Raw genomic sequence first — 18,389 nt, 5'->3', positions numbered from 1 at the left:
AGTGCCAAGTTTAGGCAGGTGGAGGGAAGTCAGTGCGCAGTAAGGAGTCATGGGTCACAGGAGGAGGGCCCAGGAGAAGTTAGTTAATATTGTTGGAGGGAGACTCACAGGGATGGCTGGCAGACCCCGGAAACACTAAAGAGGTGGGCTCAGCATGCCTCTGAGTTGGCACCCCGTTTGAGGAGGATGGGAGGGGAGGTAAGACTGGAGAATGTAGCAGGTCTGATTTGCAGCCCAATTAGGATTTAGGGTTTCTGTCCTCTCTCTGAGCGTCATTTGACGCTGTCTGAGGAGGGCGAGGCCGAAACCCGATCCTTTAGTACCCGGGTCCCGTTAATGTTTAATCAGAGAGGATCTTCCGATGGGGCTCGGGGTGGCGTGATCTGCCGGCCCCCAGGCGTCCAGCACCCACACCCTAGAAGGCTTCCACATTCACGTGGACGCGCAGGCGGCCTGTGGGCTCCCATTCTCTCTCTTTCTGAGACCCGAGGACTGAGCCAGTGTTTAGCTCCCCAGGGACCCCACAGCCCTCAGCCCCGGAGCCGGGTGCCCCAGTCCCAGGCATCCACGTTCTTCCCGCGGCGGCCGCGCACATCTCTCCTCGCCCCGATGGGCACCCACTGCTCTTGGTGGCCACGGTGGCCGCTGTCGCCGCTGCTGCTGCTGTTGCTGCTACTGTGCCCCACGGGCGCCGGTGCCCAGGACGAGGAGGGAGATTACGAAGAGTTGATGCTTGCCCTCCCGTCCCAGGAGGATGGCCTGGCTGATGAGGCCGCACATGTGGCCACCGCCACCTTCCGCCGTTGCTCCAAGGTATGGGTGCGGGATGCCAGGCAACGGTGTTGCTTCAGGGTTAGGGTTGTGCTCTCCGAGGGCCTTTTCTGCTCATCCAGCAGTCTGGTGGTCTCTAAGTGCAGCCCTGAGGTGCGGGGGCGGGGCCAAGACCTAGAGAGCTGCTGCTGCACTTTGTGGCGGAGAGTGATGGGGTGGGATAGAGGAGGCCACGTGCTAAAGATACTGTGGGGCTTGGTTCCAATGGTGTGAGGCGGGGAGTGGGCTACGGTGTGGTCCTGTAGAAAGGGTGTCCTCTAAAGTAAGGTGGCATCGGGAGGCTGAGAACTCTTGTGGCACATCTTTCTCAACTGGGTGCCGACAGTCATCCTGGGCGCCTTTTGTGGTTCTGTAGGCCTCGACCTAGTGGAAGGGTGTCAGGGCTGCATGGCTGGAGCACTGGTAGGTGAATGCGTGGGTAGGTGGGTGGGTGGGGTCAGCTTGTTGGACAAATCTACTTCTGGCTCTGGGCCACAGGAAGCTCCTGCCTGAGCCGTTCCTTCCAAATTAATCTTCTCAGGGTTCCATTGAGGTTCTTTGACCGGCTTGGAAATGGACTTATGGCTGGAGGCTGGAGTCATTCACCTGGCCCTGGGTGGCCAGTTACTCTGTCTTGAGCTTTTGTTAAAAGGGAAATAAAGGTCCTTTGGTGACCACAGAGGTCATCTCTGGATGTAACCAGGGAAGAGATCACTTTGGGATTATAGCCCACTGCAGTGTGACCATCTGGCCACTGCTAATGGGGCAGAAAGAAGAATGGGTTTCCTGGAGCGACCTAGCCCCAGCTAGTGTGTTGGTGGGCAGGTGTCAGGTTCTCAAACCGAATCACCCCTCCCAGTGTTCCCCAAGCTCTGTAACTAAAGGGACATGGAGTCATGGCCAGGGTAATAAAGGGCATTGTAGAGCCAGGCATGCCTATAATCTTGCCTCTCAGGAGGCTGAAGCAGAAGGATTGTAAATTCAAGACCAGCCTGGGCCCCATAGCAAGACCCTGCTGCAAACAAATAAGGCAGTTCTAATCACCACAGCCCCCAAAGTGACTGGCACAGGAAATACTGAGTACCTTGTTTTGAAAGATAAGCGGGCAGAATTAAAAGTTGCTCATTCATTCATTCAACAAATGTTTGATGGGGATAAAATTTAGAATGAAAATAATTTTGGCAAGGAATTTCAGTCCAATCTTTTTATTCTAGCCATGAGATATTGGGACCCAGAGAGAGGAGGTGTGCCCCTGGCTTCCCGGAGAACTCTTTGCATTGGAGAGCATCTTCCCAATTCTGTAGCTTTTCATTTGGCACAGGGCACTCTAGACTGAGCTTTGAAGCATCGCTAGGAGCTCAGCGAGGGAAGGTGGCGTGAGAATCTTCTAGAGAGGCCGTGCAGAGCTGGCAGAGGCAGAGGAAAGCTCACATGTCTGCAGGTGTTCTTCTGTGGGCTGCTTCTGGAGGGAGTTAGAGGTGCTGGGATAGGAAGGGAGTGAATTACCTTGGATGGGCTACTGAACTTGGAGGGGAACTGGGAAGGCCTTTGGGTAGGGTCAGCTGAGTGACCAGGCTGTGGATTCTCTAGACTGATAGGTGTGATATGGAAGCTGCCGAGTGTGGCCCATGCCTTCCCTTCCCATTGACCCACCATGTTTGAAAATGTGCACACTCCAGTAGCACAAATAGGTGCATAGCTGGTGGACTTGTGTTTTAGTTACTAATTGGTTCCTTTGATTTACAATTTGTCTATTCTATCTCTCTGGTTTCACTCCTAATCTGTAGGCAAGACTGGGATATAGCATGGACGTAATTGACTTTCCCACACTATCTTGTTGTGTGGTCTCTCTTCCCATAGAATACTGTTTAGTCTCCCGGGAGGGATACTTCCATCCACAGAAGGAATGCCCTGGGCAAGATGCTTCTTCGCCCCCTTTAGCAGTGAAGTGTAGGCATTGAAGGCCATTATGTAATCACCTTTTCAGGCATAGAAATCTTTTTAGGGTCTAACATAGCAGAGTCATTTGATTTACTGTCTGATGGTCATAACACATTTACCTCTCAAACCCTATCTTCTGTCCTAACCCCATAAGCTGCTCAGTGCTGGCCACCATTGGAAGGATTGGCATTTTGATTTTGTGCTGTCTGATTAACGGTTTCTTTATGCCACCAAGTCCTGAATTGAAGGGATTTTAGCAGGTTTGAAACAAGTCCTGGCCAGAGTGTCCCACCCATGGGTTATTAGGTGGTCTGCTTCAGCCATTCTTTCAACGATTCCAAAGCCATATGGAGATGTAGCTTCAGAAGAGGGCATGGCATGTTTAAAACCCCCAAGTGTCTTATAGGGAATAGGTTCATACTCTGCATGTATTCCTCACTGAGGAAAAGCATCGTCAACTCTTCATGATGGTGGTAGATCCAAGGGTTGAGGGGTTGGAAATACGAGGGGCAAGGTTAGGTATGCCTCAGCCTCCTTCTTTCTGAACTAACAGAATCTCCCAGGATAATGCAAACGCACCAACCTGTAGGGGTGCAGAGGAAGGGCTAGTAGAGGATGCTTGGTCTTCTAAATCACTGGGAGAATCAGAAGACTGGGAATGGGGTGAGGGGAGCTGAAGGCTTCAGACGAGGCTTGGCTACTTCTGTCTCTCTTTCTGTCTGAAGGGGTTGTCTATCTGGTGCTTTCTTCTTGCACCAGTAGGGTAGGGGTAGTTTGCAAAGGCAAATGACTAAGGCGCTCAGATTAAAAGAGATTGGACATTTAATGGGCCCACCTCTCCCTGCCCATGAACTTGTTTAAAATAACACAAAACACCTTTCCACTGCTTTTTAAGTGTAATGTGTCCTATGGTGGCAGCCAGGAGCAGTATGTCCATGTGTTCTGACAGGCTTTGGAAATCTGCTCTTCTTCTTCTTTTTTTTTTTTTTTTTTTTTTCTGCCCCTTCCACCATGCTTTCAGCCTTCTGTACAGTAGGCACACATGGTCTTTTCTTTTGCTTTTGTTTTGCACCCATGATTACCCTGGTGTCCTGGAGTGGGCTCCTGTGTGTTTACCAGAACCACATACTTCTCATTAGATTCCCTCTCTTTTCCTCAGGCCCTGTTTGGGTACCACATGTTTCAATTCACCAGTGATTGGTGCAACTCAAGATTCAACAAAACCAGGACCTTGATACGGCATAAGAGCCTTTTATGGTATTCTGAGGAGGGTTTATTTGGATAGTTCAGAGTTCAAAGTTTGGGCAGAGAAACAGTGAAAAATATACACATTATTTATGATTATTCTCACCAGATGTACTCAGGAGACAGAGGTCTCATAGAAGAATGCACTAAAGCTACATTGCAAAGGAGAAGGAGGAGGTGGAGGAGGAGGAAGGAGGAAGAAGAGGAGAAAGAGGAGGAGGAAGAGGAGGAAGAAGAGGAAGAGGAGGAAAAGGAGGAAGAGGAGGAGGAGGAGGAGGGGGAAGAAGAAGAGAATCCTTCCTGAGGCATTCCTTGGGCAGGCAGAGACGTTCCTCCCAGGGAAATGAAGTTCTATAGGAACAGAGCACATGCAACAAGACAATGTGGGAAAATCTGTTATTGCATGCTACACTGGGATGAGGTCATGCTGGGTCCACTGGGGTTCTTATGTTCTCTGCTTCTCCTTCCTGGGGATCAGGAGGCCTGGAGGCTGCCAGGAACCTACATGGTGGTGCTGATGGAGGAGACCCAGCGACTGCAGATTGAACAAGCTGCGCATCGCCTGAAGACCCGGGCTGCTCGCCGGGGTTATGTCATCAAGGTTCTGCATGTCTTTTATGACCTCTTCCCAGGCTTCTTGGTGAAGATGAGCAGTGACCTGTTGGGTCTGGTGAGCCACCTCCTTGGGCGTGGGACTTTCCAGGAAGGCCAGGCTTCCATGCGCATGCCTCGACTGACCTTAGTGGGCCCACTGCTAGAGGCAGGACCAGCAAACACCTGTGGCTCTTGGTTCCCCAAGTAACTGCCTTGTATACTTGGCCACATCCCAGTGCTGAGTCTACATTCCTAGGAGGACAGAAGGGACCACAAGACAGCCAGCAGCAGAACTCCTACCCCATGGTTTGCCTGCCAGTATCCTTCTCTGGTTTGTCTACTGCATGTGAGAGCCTGTAGGGACAAGGCCTGGGGACACTGGTGTCAGAGGTGTCAAGGTGTCACATTCTTCTCCTCTGGGACAGGGTAGCGCTTCTCCATCACTTCTCTGAATGTTGCCTTTCTTTGCTGAAGGAGGTGAAAGGGGTACAGGCTATCACGTGCCCTCCCTGTTCTTCTCCTCATATTGGCACTCCAGATTCTCACCTGCCTGCTCGTTCTCTTCTCCAGTGGGTGTTCTCAGCCCCCTGCACACCCTTAGGTCCCAGGGCTCAGGGCCTTACCCAGGCCTCTAGTGTGCATTGTGCATGCACCTGATCTTCTGGCCTCAGGTGCTGCCCCACAGCTTAAACTGACTTAAGATCTTGTTACTAAATGACTGTGGGGCATGGACAGTGCCACAGAGCAGGAGGGCATCAAGTCAGTGCCTCCCATCTATCTGCTGTGCACTTTGCCAAGTATTGTCTGCGACACAGCCTTGAGCCTTTCCATCAAGCTTACAGCAAGGGTAGACTGAATGGTTGATGCTAGAGCAGTTAGCTGGTGCTGTGTGCTCGGCGCAGTGCGGAATGAGTAAGACACCTGAAGTGCCAGGTGGCTGGCAGGTGCCTGCTGGTCAGAGTAACAAGCTCTGGACAGGAGCCATAGAATTTGCTCTAGGAACTTGAGCCTGGGAGCCTCAGAGTGAATATTGGCCTCAGCTTAGTGTCTCCCTAGTTTGTTTAACGTAGAGCAGATGCCTCTCTCTCCCATGATTATCTGTAAGCCAGGTGGGGTGATGGGAGCCACCATTGGAGGACTAGTGGAGAATGTAGAATATTTTTTTTTTGAATAGGGATAGGTTGAGACAGTGTCTTGTTCTGTAGCCCAAGCTGGCCTCAAATTCATGATGTCCCCACTCCTGCTTCTGGAATAGTACAGACAGGCGCCAGCACCACCAGCTGACTTGAGTGTTTAAGCAGATCTCAAGTAAAGAAACTGGCAGAGAGTAGGAGCCCTGGGGATACTGAAGCACCTAGAGACAGATGCCTTGAGCCTCCAGGAGTCAGGGATGGGGTGAAGAGAGGAAGCCGAAGCATGGAGGAAGGGTGTGGTATCTGAGGATGCAGCTGTGCGAGCCCAGTTAAGGAGCAGGGTGCAGGCCCCTCTCTCAAACTGATGCGGATGCCTCTTGATAGCCAAACACCCTGGAGGCCTGGGAGTCTGTGGTCTGCGGGGTCAATGCAAAGGCCAGAGATGGGAGTAGACATACCATGGCCAGCACAGGTATCCTGACTTGAGAGTGATGGCACTAAGATCCCTGACCACCTCACTGAAGCTAGGCCTGGCCTGACTCCCAGGTGAGAGGTGGAGCTCAGAATCCAGAGAGAGGAAGAAAGAATTCTCCGAGCAGTCATATAGATTCAACTGCTGGAGTTAAGGAAGATCATGCTCCCTCAACCAGAGAGAGATGAGGGCACTGGCCCCTGGTCTGTCTTCTGGGTCCCAGGAGGGAGACTTTGTGACAGTTGGAGAGGTGGACAGTTGACTCAGGTGGGGCTGCTGTGGGCTGCTGTTAGCTGAAGGGCTTTTGAAGCTAAGTGCATGGCTGTCTGGTTCTGTAGGCCCTGAAGTTGCCCCATGTGGAGTACATTGAGGAAGACTCATTTGTCTTCGCCCAGAGCATCCCATGGAACCTGGAGCGGATTATCCCAGCTCGGCAGCAGACAGAGGAAGACAGCTCCCCTGGTAAGGTCCCCGATAAGCCTCAAGCCTCCACTTGTTTTGCTCTGCCCACCCCCTTCCTGCCCCTCCTCAGTCTGCACTGACCTCTCTGTCCTTAAATGACCCTTCCATCCAGCTTCTCATCCTCGTTGGCGTCATCCCATCCTGTTCTTAGTCAATGTTCTATTGCTCTGAAGAGACACCATGACCACAACAACTCTTATACAGGAAAACATTTAACTGGGGCTGGCTTACAGTGTCAGAGGTTTAGTCCATTATAGTCATGGTGGGAAGCACGGCGGCGTGTAGGTAGATATGGTGCTGGAGAAGGAGCTGAGAGTTCAACCTCTTGATCTATAGGCAGTAGAAGGAGACTGCCACATTGGATGTAGCTTGAACATATAAAACCTCAAAGTCCGCCTCCACAGTGACACCCTTCCTCCAACAAGGCCACACCTGCTCTAACAAGGCCACACCTACTCCCACAAGGCCACACCTGCTCTAACAAGGCCACGCCTACTCCCACAAGGCAACATCTGCTCTAACAAGGCCACGCCTACTCCTACAAGACCACATCTCCTAGCAGTCCCTTCCCTCCCTGAATCTGTCAATGGTCTGCCTAGTGTGTTTTGCCTTCTGAGAGGGAGAAAGAGCCGGGCGGTGGTGGTGCACGCCTTTAATCCCAGCACTTGGGAGGCAGAGGCAGGCGGATTTCTGAGTTCGAGGCCAGCCTGGTCTACAGGACAGCCAAGGATCAGAGGTTCTGTGGAGTCTCAAGGGGTCTGATCCCTTTGTGTATGTAAGGAAGGTTAATCTATTGCTTAAGTAGATGGGGCATGGATTTGGTGAGATGGATGAAGCCTGGCAGCTTCCAGTATCCGAGCTTCTCAGGCTGCTGGGTTAGTAATGCAACCAGCCAGGGTAGCCCCTGAGGGTGGCCACAGAGCTCTCCGTGCCAGGCCACAGGCTGGGAGGGGCAATCCAAGGTTCCTTTTAGACTTGTACCTCTACTGTACCTACTAGGAACTGAGCTTGGCCTCAGGCCTGCTAGGGAGGTCCTCAAAGACTTTCCTGTATGCCCAACCCCGGGATGAGAATTCTTTAAAGATTCACTTTTTTAAAATGTGTGTGTTTTGTCTGCATGTATGTATATGCATCATGTGCCTTGCGTGCGTATACGCCATGTGCAGGCAGTGCTTGAAAGGGCTTTGAAGAGGGCATGTGGTCTTCTGGAACTGGGGTTGGAGATAGTTGTTGGCCACCATGTGGGTGCTGGGAACTGAACCCAATTCATCTCTGAGAGCAGCAAATGCTCGGAGCCATTGAACCATCTCTCTAGTGCCCCAGGATGAGAAATTTTGAGTGTGGCTGCTGCCTTAGGTTCCTCCTCCCTTTCTTCCATTCTCCTAGTTCTCCTTCCATAGGAACCAGATGCGTGCTACCCTCTGCAGGCTCCCTCCACCAGGCGGGCACAGGCACTGACCCCCCCTCCCCCACCCCCTCCCTCCTCCCCTCAACCCCCCCTCCCCCCAGCCCGAGTGTCTCACATAGTGCTCACCCTGTGCCTGTTTCTTGAAGAATCTCACCTGTTCCATAATGGAAGGTGCAGGTGTCAGGCTTGTGGTGAGCTTCCTGTGCCAAGTCCCACCCAGACTCAATGGGGGAAGAAATAGCCCACGGGCTCACCAGGCCCTTGCGGGTGAATCTGTGGACTCAGAGCCTGTTTCCTGCCTGGGAATGTGTTGGGCAGCCAGGACACCAGGCAGTCCTGTTAGTTTCTTTCTGTCTTCTCAGTCCTTGCCTTAGAAGGCTGGGAGTGCATATGCTTGGAAGATTGGTTTTTCTTATACCATAATATTGTGTTCTGAATGTTCCTATTGCTGTTTTTCATGGAACTGGATACCTCAGTTTACCTCCTGGTTCTGTCATTTGCCAGCTCCCAGCCCTCTCTGTGCCCCACTCATTGCTGTAAGATTCAATAGCATGCAGCTTGGAGGAAGTGTGAGGAGCTTTCCTATGAGCAGGTAGGGTGGCAGACAGTTCTGTACATGAGCAATAATGTTAACCCTGTAACTGTTCTCCCCCTCCCACAATGGTTGCCATGGGAAGATGGAAGTAGCCAGGTGGAGGTGTATCTCTTAGATACCAGCATCCAGAGTGGCCATCGGGAGATTGAGGGCAGGGTCACCATCACTGACTTCAACAGCGTGCCCGAGGAGGATGGGACACGCTTCCACAGACAGGTGAGTGTGACTCTTACTTCATCTCAGGGGTGAGTGAAGGTGGGCAGAGGTGCCACCCCTGGAGCATTGTGTCAATACTGCCTAAATTTCCCTGCCATCTGTGGAGTGCTATGTCAGTCTGTCCATACCCTCTCACATGATCCCTGTGTTGATTGATCAGGCAAGCAAGTGTGATAGCCATGGCACCCACCTGGCAGGTGTGGTCAGCGGCCGGGATGCTGGTGTGGCTAAGGGCACCAGCCTGCACAGTCTTCGTGTGCTCAATTGTCAAGGGAAGGGCACAGTCAGCGGCACTCTCATAGGTGAGTGACACTCTGGGTTCTACCTGCTGTGAGAAGGGAGCCAAAGCTTAGCAGGAACCAAGGTCTCACAGTCAGGCAGTCTCTGTGCCACAGTTTACAGTGATAGAGTTGGCAGGGCCCGGAGATCAAGAATGCAGGTGGGAAACTGAGGCTTGGGAGGGAGTGGGGTCAGTCTAGTGGGTCTGTGGGTGAGTGCTCTCCCACAGCTCTGCACTGTTCCCTTACAGTGTTGTCACACGTCACCTTCATTAGATTTGCAAAGGCCCGAGGTGGTGGAAGCCAGTTTTCCCTTCTGTGTGTTTACCTTCTTGGTGGGGGAACTGCAAGGGATCTTTCCAGACATGTGCAGGTTACTCCATCAGTCCACTCCAGTAGGGACCCAGAGGGCTAGAACTTCAGTATGTAGGCAGGGAGAGGAAGTGAAGTAGCCCTGGCTCACTGTATCTCAGCGTGCCGGGCACAGAGTGTGAGGTTTGGCATGTGACCCTAAGGCTGGCATGAGATGATGGCTAACCAGTAAGCCCAGCCAGAAAGGGTGAGTTGGCCAGGGCCCACGGTGGGAGCCTGCCAGCCTCTTGGGAAATGGCTTGACTGCCACCAACCAGTCAGATGCTGGCCCTGAGCTGGCCCGCACAGGATATGGGAACCAGCTTGGCTTATCAGTGGGACTTCTTTAGTTGTTTTTGTTTGTTTGTTTGTTTTAGATTTATTTTATTTTATGATCACGAATGTTTTGCCTGCATGCATGTATGTGTACCAGGTACTGGGAACTGAACCTGGGTCCTCTTCAAGATCATCAAGTGCTCTTGACAACTAAGCCATCTTTCCAGCTGCATGCTTGGGCCTTTAGAGCACAGTCAGTCACTGACAAATTTAAAGCAATAGCTTCTGTCCCATTAGGGACCTCTTGTGCCTGTCCTACCCCCTTTATTGATCAACCTCAGTCCAGCTTGCCATCATCAAAGGTCACTGTGTAGAAAGAGACTACTCATTCCCTGGAAGTCCTTACGCAGGCTGGGCTCTGGCCCCTGGAGGGCTTCTTGCAGGAGAATTGTCCCCACCAGTATGTAAAAAGCTCCTAATGCAGTCCAGGGTGAAGTGGGCTCAGCATGACTGAGCTGTTACTCCAGCCTCAGTCTTCTCTGTATGAAGCTAGAGGCAGGGGTGTCAGGTCTAAGCACAGGTCTATACAAGCTAGGAGCCATTTGTAATCATGAATGTCACCTACACTCCTCTGTCCATTTTGCTGCCCCTTACCTCCTTCTGCTCTGAAGGGTCTCACCAACCAACCCTTACATATATGGTCCTGGACTCCATTTCCCACCTCAGCCACAGCCCCCCCCTTTAAGGGACCCCCTGGATCCAGAAGGTTCTGAGAGGTTGGCTTGGCCAACCTCAACTATGTAACAGAACAGGAGACTGAACAGGAATGAAGCTGATAGGCCAGGCCAGCTGTGCTTAGACTCAGGCAAGCGTTAGAGTTATCTCTAGAGCAGGCTTTTGGCAAAATTGATTTTCATACTCATTCAGTGTGGGAGAACAGAGTGTTGCTATTGGCGGATTACGTCTTCATAGTGGAGAGTTGGGGGGGGTGCTGTGTGATCTTTAACGCCTGACTTGATATAAATAGCACTTGTCCCTTTTTATAGAGGGTAAATTGGCAGCCTGTGAGTGGGTGCCAGGGTGGTCTCTGATTATTTTGGGTGCAAAACTCCAAGTGTGATGAGAGGGCCTCTGAGCAGGCTTCGAGGGACGTGGAGGTTTATGAACCCTAAGGGCTGTAAAGAGGTTCTCACACTTCTGGAGGCCTAGGAATTTTCTGCAAGGCCGTAAAACAGTCTGGTGAGGATCCTAGAAGTTCACATATTCAGATTCTCTGAGAAGCTAGAGAAGTTAAAAGCAGAGAGAGAAAATGTTTCCCTTTTTAGGGCTTGTGTTTTTTCTTTTCTTTTCTTTTTTGTTTTTTTGTTTTTTAAATCCACTATTCGTTTGAAAAATTCATACCTGTGTATATTTTGGTCATTTTACTCCCCTATTATCTCCTCTTTCTTCCCCTCTGCTGAACCCCCTCTTCTTTCCAATGAGCCTCCCATTTATTTTCCTGTCTTCTGTTTGATAACACGTTTCGTGACCCACCAAGCTTCATTACAGTTACTGGAAGAGCGGTATTTACTGGAGCATGAGCACTGAGAAAAATGACACCCTTGCCCCGGAAGTGGTTACCTGCTAGTAGCTCCTTAGGGTGGGGCTTCGTGAGTCCCTCTGCTATCTATAATAGATGTTACCACCTGGTGAGGTAACATGGCTACTGTCATGAGTACAAAGGCCTTGTCACGTTCAGAAGATAGCTTTTCACAGTACTGTTGCCCACCCCTGGTTCTTATTTATATCCTTTCTTACCTCTCTTCTCTGGTGTTCCTTGAGCTCCATAGGAGAAGGATGTCCCATTATGGCTGAGCATTCACCATCACTTATCCTCAGAACTTTGAGGTGAGGCTTCTCACACCAGGAGGAGGCGAGTGGTAGTGATGAGGACACAGGAGTGTAGGTGACATTTGTGATTACAACCGACCCAGTTATGTCTCTTTATGAAGACTAAGCTTGGGAGTAGCACAAATTTATGGGTATCCGCATAAACATTTAGCAGGCAGTTTAATAACATGACCAACTAGCAAACCAATAGTGCCATGTTTGCCCTGGGGCCTATGACCTTCCCGGCCACAGGTTTTGACCAGGTTTACAGTACCAGGCATAAAGCCCCTTCAGTGGAGCGGTGGAGTGAGCCTCAGATCCAATCAGAAATCGGTTGATTACCCGAGTGATAGCCATGCCACTATTGCACTAGTGAGCATATGCCGCTGGCCAGGTTTGAACTAAACTCAAAGGCTTACAGCTGGGTAAGCCTGTTGACTTTTATCTCCCACCAGCTTACAGCTGGGTAGGCCTGTTGACTTTTATCTCCCATCAGCCTGCAGTGTGTCCTTTGGCTGTGAGAGCTAGGCAGCAGGGGGTAGCTTCCAACTCAATTCTAGCTTGATTTCTCCATGTTAGCATGTTAGTCAGGGCTATTTAGCATAACCTAATTTATAAAATGAGTCTCTCTCTCTCTCTCTCTCTCTCTCTCTCTCTCTCCACACACGCACACATGCACATACACGTGTATGTACATGTACACACACATGTGTGTGCTTGTCTGATTTATTAGAATGACTTACAGGTCCAGCTCATCCAACCATGGCTGGCTCTGAATGGGGAGTCCAAGAATCCAGGATTTTCTCAGTCCGTGAGGCTAGATGTCTCAGCTGGTTTCACTATATCCCGAAGAAGCAGGCTCTAATGTCAATGAAGGGTTAGACTTGCTAGCAAGGTGAGAGCAAGCAGGCAAAGAGCAAAAGCTTCCTTCTTCCATGTCCTCGGATAGGCTTCCCAGCAGAAGGCAGGACCCAGCTTAGAGGTAGGTTTTCCCAACTGGGTCTGGATTAAAGGTGTCTTACTACCTCGTAGATCTGGATTAGAAGTTGACAATCAAGAATAGCCATTATATCCTGCAACCAAATTGTGTGATGTTTTCAGAAATAACATCTTACCATCTAGTTCTGGGGAACACTCAGCTCCTTCAGTTTTGAGTCTAAATTAATTTAATTTAGGGGCAGAATTATTCCCTTCCCCCAGGGACCCAGTGTTTTCTTTCAAGGCATTCAACGGATTGGGTGAGGACCATCAGTGTTTCGGAAGTTATCCACCTTACTCAAAGAAAGTGAGTGAATGATGTAAAGTCAGCCATACATAAAATACCCTCAAGGCAGCATTCAAATAGGTTAGGTAAAGCATTGGTGGGGCACCAAACCTCCACAAAATAACTGATCACACGGTGTCTCTGAGGGAAGGAGCTGGACGAGGAAGGCATACCTCTCTAGCAGGTGACCTGGGCTTGATTTTTGGCAGGCCTGGAGTTCATTCGGAAGCGCCAGCTAGTCCAGCCTTCAGGACCACTCGTGGTGCTGCTGCCCCTGGCGGGTGGGTATAGCCGGATCCTCAACACTGCCTGCCAGCACCTGGCAAGGACTGGGGTAGTGCTGGTGGCAGCAGCGGGGAACTTCCGGGACGATGCCTGCCTCTACTCCCCAGCTTCCGCTCCAGAGGTAGGTGCTGAGCTATTCTGTCAGAACAAGGGAAGATGGCCCCCCTTGCTGACTGAGCTGCCTGGACTGAAAGTGCTTAGAGCCCCCAAACCGGGGACCCTACTGGAACTCATGCTTTCTCCGCTCCAATGTCTGTAGGAAGCTGTAACCCAGGCAGCCATACTTATGATCCTGTCCAGCCCTTTCTCCCTTATCCAGTCCCTCTCTGTCCCTTGGAAGGCAGAATAGCACCCTCAGTGGTCTCCTCACCCCTCTGCTTCCCTAGATCACCCACGAACTCCCGAGTCATTTATGTATGACTGTCCTGTCCAGTCCCTTAGCTTCCTTCCACACTGTCCAGCTCCCTACCTATAACTGACCCTAATGAGATTGGGGAGGACTGCTGGCCCCAAAGCCCTCATGTCATGGCCTCATGTAGTTATCCGCCATGTGGCAGGTGCACCCTGGGAAGAGGCCTCTCTGGAGGAGTTGACAGTCCAGTGGGCCCATCCTCATCTGGGGAACACCTGCAGAGCTTCTGCTATGCAGTGAATTATTAGCCCTGAACCTGCAGAAGTGGGAGGCACCTGTCCCTGTGCAAGACTTCATGGAGCCCAGCCTTCCCTCCCTGACCACCAGAGCTTACCAAGATGCTTAATTTACCATTGCCATCTTGCCTGTTCTAGGCTTTATACAGTACCATGACAGTCTGATAGCAGGCCTCTTTCCTACTCGATCTCTACCCTAGAACATGGGCTCCACGGGGATTCAGGAAATGGGGTCTGGAAAATGTTGGGGAACCCTGATGAAAGTGAGATGCCAGAGTTCCCCCGAGGAGCTGCATGCATTTTTCACGGCTTTCAGTGGGCCACAGTGGGAACTGGAGTTGGCTAGTCAGAGGCAAGAACTACCTCTCCCATTGTGGCTCTGGTCTTTCTCTGCTACCCACTTCTTTACCATGCCAGGTCATCACAGTTGGGGCCACAAATGCCCAGGACCAGCCAGTCACCCTGGGGACTTTGGGGACCAACTTTGGACGCTGTGTGGATCTCTTTGCCCCCGGGAAGGACATCATCGGAGCCTCCAGTGACTGCAGCACATGCTTCATGTCACAGAGTGGGACATCACAGGCTGCTGCCCACGTGGCTGGTGAGTCACTACCCCTCCATCCTACTACCCTTTGGCAGGCAGCAGGGTCTGTGCCCTGACCTTCTGGGTCAGCTCCTGTGCCTGAGGGCAGATGTGAGGGGGACCAGATGGTGCCTGTGGTGGTGAGCAGCTTTGCTGGTATGCTGCAGTGTCCAAGGTAACGTACTGAAGGAAGAAGGGTTTATTTTGACTCATGGTTTCAGAAGGTTCAGCATGGTCACTTGGCACCTTTATTTTAGGGCATGCTGTGGTGGGGAGTGTGTGGTAGAGCAAAACTGTTCCCCTCATGTGCCTGGAAAGCAGATGGGAAGGGTATACCCCCAATGACCTACTTGTATTAGGACATACCTCCAAAAGGTTCTGTCTCCTTCCACAGGCTGGTGACCAAGCCTTCAATACATAGGCTTTGGGGAGAAATTTAAGAATCAAATTATCACAATGTCCTGTAAATGGAGTTTAATAAACTCTATTATTTATTAATATGACCTAGCTAGTCCCCTATGGATTATTTAATCAGCTCTTGCACAACTACTGGGGATCACCCTTAAATCTGTTTTACTAATTGCTAGACTGTCTACTTTCTAGCTGTGGTACCCAAGTACCTGCTGTCTGAATCTCCCCTGGGCCACTTCTGCTCAAGCAATCCTTTCTGGAGGTTGCGGGGGTTGTGGGAGCCGGGGAGAGGGGGGCATTTCACTTGGGCACATGCTCCTGGTCTAATGGAATGGAGACCTGTTCTCTCTGTCTTCCTCCTCCTTCACTCTCCTTTCTCCTTGTTCCTTGTGGTCCCAATCTATGACCCTCCCGCCTGGTAACTGAAACTCTACCTCTCTCTATTCTCCCTAGTAATTGGCTGTAGCAGCTTCTGTTTAATTGATAGTTTTAAACTGGGGAGCAAAGTTTACATAGCACCACTATAAGTAAGGACCTCATTGGGAGCAACTAAGATCATGGGGGCCAGTATTTAGCATTTGAATGCATAGCAGCACCAGACCAACCCCTAACAATGTCCTGAAGAACACTGGGTCTACCAGGGAAGGGTACACAAAGGATGGAACAGGAAGCAGTTGGAGTTCTCTTAGAGGGAGCCCCATGGAGGTACTTGTACAACCTGAAGGCCAGGGAAGGCTCCCTGGGGGAGGGACGTTTGATGTGGGGTTTGGTGGATGGTTCACCTAGCAAATGGCCTGCAGTTGCCAAGGCCCATAGGCAGGATCAGATGTCTTCTTACCTGGTTTCACCAAGCAAGGGATTGCAGGTGCTTACATTTCCAGAGGAGCAAATTGTGTGTGTGTGTGGTGTGTGTGTGGTATGTGTGTGTGTGGTGTGTGTGTGATGTGTGTGTGTGTGTGGTGTGTGTGTGTGTGTGTGGTGTGTGTGTGTATGTATGTGTGTATGTGTGTGTGTGGTGTGTATGTGTATGTATGTGTGTGTGGTGTGTGTGTGTGGTGTGTGTGTGTGTAGTGTGTGTGTGTATGTATGTGTGTGTGTGTGTGGTGTGTGTGTGTGTGTGTGGTGTATGTGGTGTGTGTGTATATGTATGTGGTATGTGTATATGTGTGTGTGGTGTGTGTGTGTGCTGTGTGTGTGTGTGTGGTGTATATGTGTGTGTGTGTGCTGTGTGTGTGTATGTGTGTGTGTGTGGTGTGTGTGTATGTGTGGTGTGTGTGTGGTGTATGTGTGTGTATATGTGTGTGTGGTGTGTGTGTTTGTGTGTGTGTGTGTGGTATATGTGTGTGTGTGGTATGTGTGTATGTGTGTGTATGTATGTGTGTGTGAGGTATGTGTGTGTGTGTGGTACGTGTGTGTGTGTGTGCACACTCACACACGTGCATGTGTGCCCTGGCAGTAGCCCTGTGTTTGGGGAAGCAGGGCCAGGCCACCATCTTCTGTAATTCTGCACCTCCAGGCATTGTGGCTATGATGCTGACTCGAGAGCCGACACTTACCCTGGCTGAGCTGCGGCAGAGGTTGATCTACTTCTCTACCAAAGACGTCATCAACATGGCCTGGTTCCCTGAGGACCAGCAGGTGCTGACCCCCAACCTGGTTGCCATACTGCCCCCCAGCACGCATGAGACAGGTGAGCAGGATAGCAGGGAGGGTACTCAGTCCCTGCCCTGGCCCTCACAGGAGGGTTCTCTTGTCTTAGCTGCAGTTTGAGGGCAGAGCCTCTGAAAAGGCTTGATGGTATTTTCTTGGGAAAATAGCCAGCTTAAAGCTTCTCCTGCCATTGACTGAGGTCATCCCTAACATCTCTGGCAGATGCTCCCTCCACCCCCAGACCCTACTTATCTGGGCCTTGTTGCAGGTGGGCAGCTGCTGTGCAGGACGGTGTGGTCGGCCCACTCGGGGCCCACTCGTACAGCTACAGCTATAGCTCACTGTGCCCCAGAAGAGGAGCTGCTGAGCTGTTCCAGCTTCTCCAGGAGCGGGAGGCGAAGGGGTGATCGGATTGAGGTACCTGGGTTCTGTTTGTGTGTCTGTCTACCCTTAACCAGTCTCAGCCTTCAGAAGCTACAAGTGGTTGATCCCCGAATCTTCTAATAACCATTTTCAGGCTTAAGGCATGGTCAGAGAGTGCCACATTGAGGATGGGCAGTGCCTATGGGTGTGTGGTCAGGGCCTTGTGGTAGAACATTTTAAGGGGTGCTTCACTGTATTGGTCCGTGGCTCTGGAGCTTGGGTAGAGGGCATTCAGATGCTGTGTGACACTGAGTTTGGCTGGAGGGCACCACCTCCAGGTCCTAAGGATAGCGCCCGTGAAATGTCCCAGGCTGGGGCTGGAGCTGGTATGTTAGTCTCCCAATGTCTCTGCTGGAAGCTTTATGGTAGAGCTGCCTGGAGACAGCAGTGTGCCTCAGGCTTGGGCAAATGACTTGTGTCTACAGTAGTGGGGCTAAGCAAGATGCTGAGGGCTCCAAAGGTCCCAACTAGGTGCCCGTGCACCTCTGTCTCAGCCCCATGTTCTTCCTCCAACTCTCAGGCCATAGGGGGCCAGCATGTCTGCAAGGCCCTCAATGCATTTGGGGGTGAAGGTGTCTATGCTGTCGCGAGGTGCTGCCTGCTTCCCCGTGCCAACTGCAGCATCCACAACACCCCTGCAGCCAGAGCTGGCCTGGAGACCCATGTCCACTGCCACCAGAAGGACCATGTTCTCACAGGTAGGAGTCCAGTCCAAGCTGTGAAAAAAAGAGAGGCCCGGTTGACTGAGACCTGAGGCCCATTTTAAGCTGGTCTCCATCTCGTCCGTGTAGTGTGATCTTCTTTGTCCTTAGCTTCCTTCAGCAAAAGAGAATGATGATGGTGGGGTAAGGTGGAGCATATGATGGGGGTGCCTGGCACTGACCAAGGGAAGGCTCTGAGGCCTATCTCCAAGGAGTTATCCTCAGTTTGAATTCTGCACTCACTAGTGGGATCAAGTTCCTTATCGGCCTGTGCTTGGTTTCCTCCTCATGAAGTACAAGGGGGCGTGCCATGCATGTAGCCTGGTGCCAGGACAAGGCACATCAGCTCTCCTTGTCACATCACTGCCCTGCCACTGTCTGAAACAGTCCCAGGCAAGTAGTAGAGGTCACTGGTGAGGACCTTGCTGTTAGGGGATGGTGGCTCTCAGGTTGGGAGGAGGTGGAACAGTCCTGCATGGATGGAGGATAAGTGCTAGGCAGGGCTTGAAGGGGCGGGAAGTCACTGAGGGATGGCCCACTCAGTGGCAGATTTTGGGATTACAGGCTGGGGAGCCACTGAAGGTTCCAGAGTGAAGGATGGAGTTGGCAAAGCCCAGGCACAGAATGGATCTTCAGGGAGTAGATAAACCTAGTGGGTGGCTGTAGCCTGGACCAGGCAAGGCTCCCTGGACCTTTTGGTTGCACTTCCTGCCTTTATAGGTTACTTGACCTTTTTCCCTTACTGCTTTTAAAATTCTTTCTTTGTTTAGTGCA

At 51.3% G+C, this 18,389-nt stretch overlaps 1 protein-coding gene across 1 annotated transcript in view; it reads left to right on the top strand.

Annotated features, from left to right (window-relative positions):
* The first annotated feature begins 380 nt into the window (after nucleotides 1–380).
* The window catches only part of Pcsk9 (proprotein convertase subtilisin/kexin type 9), a 22,732-nt gene continuing 4,723 nt past the window's right edge, over nucleotides 381–18,389 (top strand). Inside the window, exons 1-10 of the mRNA XM_031376826.1 lie at nucleotides 381–813; nucleotides 4,475–4,666; nucleotides 6,534–6,657; nucleotides 8,743–8,876; nucleotides 9,037–9,178; nucleotides 13,124–13,320; nucleotides 14,265–14,448; nucleotides 16,358–16,531; nucleotides 16,760–16,908; nucleotides 17,435–17,612. Coding sequence (XP_031232686.1) covers nucleotides 610–813; nucleotides 4,475–4,666; nucleotides 6,534–6,657; nucleotides 8,743–8,876; nucleotides 9,037–9,178; nucleotides 13,124–13,320; nucleotides 14,265–14,448; nucleotides 16,358–16,531; nucleotides 16,760–16,908; nucleotides 17,435–17,612 — 1,678 coding nt within the window. The 5' untranslated portion in view covers nucleotides 381–609. The remainder of the gene's footprint in view (nucleotides 814–4,474; nucleotides 4,667–6,533; nucleotides 6,658–8,742; nucleotides 8,877–9,036; nucleotides 9,179–13,123; nucleotides 13,321–14,264; nucleotides 14,449–16,357; nucleotides 16,532–16,759; nucleotides 16,909–17,434; nucleotides 17,613–18,389) is intronic.

Source organism: Mastomys coucha, unplaced genomic scaffold, assembly GCF_008632895.1.
Source record: "Mastomys coucha isolate ucsf_1 unplaced genomic scaffold, UCSF_Mcou_1 pScaffold18, whole genome shotgun sequence".
NCBI lineage: Eukaryota > Metazoa > Chordata > Mammalia > Rodentia > Muridae > Mastomys > Mastomys coucha.
Note: the sequence above shows the minus strand (reverse complement) of the source record. Positions and strands in the feature narration are given on the sequence as shown.